Source organism: Pinus tabuliformis, chromosome 8 (assembly GCF_031772625.1).
Source record: "Pinus tabuliformis cultivar Carrire ecotype Pingquan chromosome 8, CPIR1, whole genome shotgun sequence".
NCBI lineage: Eukaryota > Viridiplantae > Streptophyta > Pinopsida > Pinales > Pinaceae > Pinus > Pinus tabuliformis.
Window position 1 is genome coordinate 1219123997 of NC_142294.1, and position 5799 is coordinate 1219129795.

Sequence of the window (5799 nt, forward strand, 5' to 3'; positions counted from 1 at the left end):
TTTGTTTGTTAATACAGATTACTCGATTCTGAGTTTGTATGATGTGTACTATGTAATTGAGTTTAGACTGTGTGTTTGACTAGAGAAATTCTGCGTAACTTAGGTTACAGGTGTGCAAAATCAGAGGAGTAATAGAGAAGTGTGTTACATGGTTGTACATAGACAGCATTGGAGAAAGCCTTAATGTTGCAGCGAAGGTGAAGAAAGTATAAAGGCGCGAGCAGAGATCGAGATCCGAACAAGTGAAGATCGTAAGGCGAAGGCAAATACACAAGCAAAAAGTCAAATAGGAATTACACAGGAAGAAGCAGAAGAACATAGCAGTGCACAAGGACCGTTGGATCAATCAGATCAACGGATGAGGTTGTGCGCGATAGACGACTACGAATAAGTCACGCAGTCTAAAGTTAAAAGATGAACGATGGAGATTAAACCCACGTGCTAGAAGAAAGGTGGATGGTATTCGCAAAGGGTAAGTTGTTTCTCACATGCCCTCGAAGTTGTAAGCAGTATTCCAAAATCGGATGCAATAAGGTTTTATGTAACGGAATTAAACCCTTGTTGAATTCCAGCCATCAGGACCGTTTGTTGGGTGATTGATCAGACGCATATCGCTTCCGAAAGTGCGTGCTGGTTAATTTGGAATTTAGACGCGATGAGGTTTTATACAACGGGCTTAAAACCTCGTTGAGTTCCGATAATCGTGACCATTCAATGGTTGATTGATCGGACGGTAATTGCACTCTAATGTGAGCATAGGTTAACACGTCGGGCGGAACCGATGAGTTATTTAAATAAGTTTAACTTCTTTGAATTTCGGCAGGTGAATGGGTTAAAGTTGGAGATCGCATGATAGCCATTGATCTAAAGGAAGAAATCAACGGTGCAGATTTGAAGCGAAATGTTGAGCATCGATATATGTGCCAAGGTCGTGGAATGGCAGAAAGGTAAGGGTTAAGCGTGGTTTATGTGTAATTTCTATTATATGGAATTATAATAGAAATAAATATATATATATATATATATATATATATTATGGGTTAAGTCAAGGTTAACCAAAGTTTAAAAGACCATGCTATGGTTAATATGTGCAGGCTGTTAACCAAAGGTTATGAAGAGTCGTATAAAGTTCCGCTTAGAGTTTACCAAAGGGTTAAACTTTGAAGAGTCAAATGAAGCGTTTCCGCATAGGTTTATTTAAGGAGCCTTAAGCCTTGATCTAAGAGAATTGTTCCTAAATAAGAAATCTTTTGAAATACCTGGGACACACATAGTGTGAGATGCAATTTTATTGCATACTGTGGGTATATGCGGCTTTGGCTGCATCATTATGGTATATGCAGCTTACGCTGGCATCAGAACCCAATGGGGAAAAACCCTTGCTTGCTTTAGAAATTTATTGAGGAAAACTGAGCAATAGATCTAATACAAATACAAGCTAGTTTCAATCTAAAAATACAAAGATTCTCTTGCCTGTCCTAGGCCTGAAACCCCTGCTTGATTGTTGATTTGCTTCATCCTTCTATGCACACTAGAGGCTCTGATTTCCTAGCGCAAATCCTTAGGAAATAACCTCCTATTTCCTAGCGTTGTTTGAGCTCTTATTAAATAGGGAATCTCCCTATTTCTATGCACACTCCAAAACGAAATTGCCTTCCACAATAATTCGCACAAGGAAACCTTGGCTTGTTCCTCTTGCTCACAAACTCGTGCTCAAGAAATTATGTATAGAGAGTGTGCCTTCGATCTTCTTATAAGCAATTCAATTTGGCTATTGTTAGTGAGTTTCTAAAATAGGAAGTTGAACTGGGGCTTTTCTAGTTAACAAAGGTCAACAAACTTAGTTAATTGGATCCTCCTAAAATTTAGGAGGCCAACTCCACTTGAACATTCAATTCCCAATTTAACTCACACTAGAGGACAGATAACTCAGTCCTCCACAAACTCGCACTAGTCAAACTGCTTCTTGAACTCGTCCACATCATTGGAACTCGTGCATGATTAAGAAGATCATTAAATCAATTCCTTGAACTAAGGCACAAATCAAGGAATCCATTACTTTGCTACTTTTCAACATAATATATTTACTATTAGTTAATTCCCTATAAGAACAAAAGTAGCAATGGTTCTCATCCCTCTTCTTTTATTTTTCAGGCAAAACTCACAGGGAAAACCCTCAGGCTTTTTACCTCATTTTGTTGATGGTACCTAGTGTAAACCTGTGGCCTTGATTATCGCTCCTGACCCGATAGGGACATTGTTAAATTTTAGGTATGTTCTATGCTTAGAGCAATTTACTTCAATTTTCCATAGTAGCCCAATGTCAATCTTCAGATTAGCAATCACATCAGCATGATAGTGAAGTGCAAATAGAACATAAACATAAACAGTAGAAAACAAGCCAAGACAAGAGGACACAAGATGTGGCACCAGCCAAGGACAAACCCCAATGTGGGAAAACCCTTGATCAATTTTTCTTATATTCTTCAATAGTTCAGCAGCGAGATACAGATAGAGTACAATGATTTAAAGTCAATTCTGACTTGCCAAATAGGAGATCAGACATCAGAGATCTTCACCATGAAAATGACATAATGAGGATGGAATCTATGCAGCAGATGATAGGCCTAGAACAGCTCAACCAATTACCCAATATACTGAAGCTTTCCTTCCATAAGACTCTCCTTCCTTTGCTGTTTCACTGATCATGTCAAGGCTGCCCATCTGGCAACCTGCATTCGCTGTAAGGACTGAAGCATATCTTGGCAAACTTGATTACTGGTTAGGGCACAAATTCAGTGTGCTACAGCACCCTAAACACCCCCACAGTCCATCTATATACAACGGCTAACCGTCATACAGTCCATCCAACCACACACTGCCTTGTAAGGCTGCTATCTTTCTGAACGCGACACTTAGAGACCTTCTACTGCTAGCTATGGCCTGCGGCCTAGCCCAACAGTGGACTGTCGCTATAGTCCCTCCAAACAATGATCCAAACAACCCTTAAGCAGCAGCCCCTAGCTCCTCCTTTGAGCCGATTCTCGTGCCCAGCATACCGAGTTCAAGAACAGCTTGAACATTACCAAACAAGTCCTGAAATGGCCACGCTGTCACCTACAGCAATGTAGCATTATGACAGCGGCTAGGTGACTGTAACAAGGTCTCTTTGAGCTGCGTATAAGGGTCTAATTACTGCGTAGTTAGAGTCACTCACTAGCTGTGTATGAGGGCTCAATAGACTGCGGATTTAGGCCTTCACAAACTGCTAGATAGGGCCTCTTCAACTGCAGCTCAGATCACCTCCTTTAGGACTGCGGCTAGGGCAGCATTAGTCCTACTTTGACAGCAGATTAGGGCATGGCTTGACCCTCCTTTCTCTGCGGCCAGATTACTCCTTACAGGTCTGCGGCTAGGAATGGTCCTTCCAGCAGCAACAAAATTCGTTACCAAAAACAATTGTCCAAGGTAAAGAAACAGAGACACTTAACCAAGCACAACGAGAAAGCATGAATGGGAACCTTGCTTAGATTCAACTCAGCATAGCAAAAGCAAATAACTAGCATTCAATGTTTAGTTTGTATTTAAGATATGTGCTGTTTCCAGATAACTTTTAAAGATATGACTGATCAAGAAATAAACTATTGATGCCACTGTAAAGGACGTCAGAATTTAAAAAGTCACTTATATTTGCCTATGGGATTTGGGTATTTAGTTTTCCAAGTTAGCCATTATTAAAAAGTCACTTATATTTGCCTATGGGATTTGGGTATTTAGTTTTCCAAGTTAGCCATTATTTAAACAGCAAAAATTTCACATCTCTATTTGCCACAATTAAAAGGATATTACTAGCAAACATTAAATTCTCTGGCAGAGAGTTTTTTATTTTTTTTGAATCTTTAAAGAAAGTATTACCTGGTGCATTGCAAGAGATCATTTCTTGAAGATTTTGTTCCAACTGAACATCCTTCAATAATGCTTCCATAATGCTTGATGATTGTGATGTGAAAGTAAACTAGCCAAAGCAAGACCCTGCTCAACATCATTATCTTCTATATCTACTAAATGCACATGTGGGCTAAAGGGATCACACAGGGTCATAACGGACTCAGGATCCCTTCTCTTTCAATATACAAGAGCAAGGGAATGCAATCACCGAATCAGAATCCTTGAATTTCTAGTCTTTCAAACAGATCATTGTCAAGATCAACAGACTTGCCACTATAAATTTCAAGCAATTTTGTGGCATCGGGACTGGATTTCACATACTTTTCGAGAAACTTTCGCTCACTTAAACAAAGCGCAGCACTAAGACTAGGAAAATGGTTTAAAGGTTGCATTGCGCTTATAGATTTCAACACCCTGTAACGAGGCTTGATTCTACACTCCAAACTGAAAGTCAGGAGCACAGGTTTCGTCAAAAGAACTTTTGCCGGAAACCCCGCAGTATGAACGAAAAAGTCCATGTATTTCTGCACCTTATCCATAGAAATTATTAGTATGCCTGGTCTCTTCCGAACAACCTCCTTGACCTCATCTCCCGACAAGCCAAAACTTGCCAAATGCTTCAATTTCTTTTCCATATATTCATGCCCATTAAGATTAGACAGAATCTGAGGTGCCTGTTTCACAGCCTTGGAGACTTCAGCCTCTGATCCCAACAGCTTTTGAAGATAATGGATGTTGGGATACAAAGTTTTTTCTATACTGCTAGCAAGCAATCTACCGGGAATGGCATTTAGAGTGAAACATAACGTTTTCATTAACTGAAGCTTGGGTTTCAGCTGCCGATCAGCGTTGAGAGCAAGAATACCTGGGCTTCTGGTAATCATTTTTTTTACCTGGTCTTCTGTCATCCCTGAATCTCTCAGGAACTGAACCGCTTGTCGGGCAGTATGAGCGGACCTTGTACGGCCCACGGCAGGCCTTGATTTGAGGACTGTTGAGAGCTCAGACTGGCAAAGCCCACATTCGTTTAGTAAGAAATATGACATGGGGCCCGTGCTCTCCGCTTCTGGGTAGGCTGTGGTCCGGCCATTAACCCCAGCAGTAAATGTAGATAACAGGGATAGTTTTAACAAAACAATCCGTGGAAATGGTGGGGGTAGTGTTGCAGCAACGGCCGCCGCCAGGCGATGAAGAGGAGATCCGAGGGATGAAGCAAAGTACCTGGGGAACATGGCTGTTGCATAAGAGATGAAATTAGGGATTTGTCTAGAATAGCTGAGAAGGATCTTAGAAACACAGTGCCTAAAAAGGCCAGGCTATGGAACGCTGTGCGGTTAAACTGAAAGCTAGCTAGTATAGACGTTGAATCTAAATTTTAAGGAAATCAGATTCTAGGATTCTAATTATATTTATATTAAATATATATATATATATATGAAAGTTATTTCGGTACTGTAGTTGGGCAGGGAAAATGAATTGTTTAATGAAAATTGAAGGGAAAATGAATTGTTTAATGAAAATTGAGTTTTATGTTTGAGAATTTTGATTGAGGTGGTTGTTTTTGGTGTATAAATAGATTTTATTTCGAAAATGGTTGTTCTAATTAATTTTTTAAATTGTTTTATATTTTGTTTTTTTATAAGTGGAAAAACTATTATAATTTAGTGGTCAAATTAATAGTGAAGATAATCACATTTCGGTTGATTCATCACTATTAATCAAGGAAAATCACGCTACTGGCTTATAAAAGGGCAGATTTTCACTTTTGCAAGATGGGTCTAGGCCTTGGGTCGTTAACCTATTTCCTTGCGTCTAAGGAAAACAAACTCTTAGCCAAACAAAAACAATACT

The 5799-nt window shown here is 39.6% G+C and overlaps 1 protein-coding gene across 1 annotated transcript; it reads right to left on the bottom strand.

Moving 5' to 3' along the window:
- Positions 1 to 4160: 4160 nt before the first annotated feature.
- On the bottom strand, positions 4161 to 5180 carry LOC149239783 (transcription termination factor MTEF1, chloroplastic-like). Its single transcript, XM_089369969.1, has one exon. The coding sequence runs from the start codon at positions 5178 to 5180 to the stop codon at positions 4161 to 4163; it is 1020 nt and encodes a 339-aa protein (XP_089226095.1).
- Between the last annotated feature and the right edge of the window lie 619 nt (positions 5181 to 5799).

Bases quoted from the DNA above. Each gene is read 5' to 3' on its own strand.
- LOC149239783 (XM_089369969.1), bottom strand. From the start codon at position 5,180: ATGTTCCCCAGGTACTTTGCTTCATCCCTCGGATCTCCTCTTCATCGC.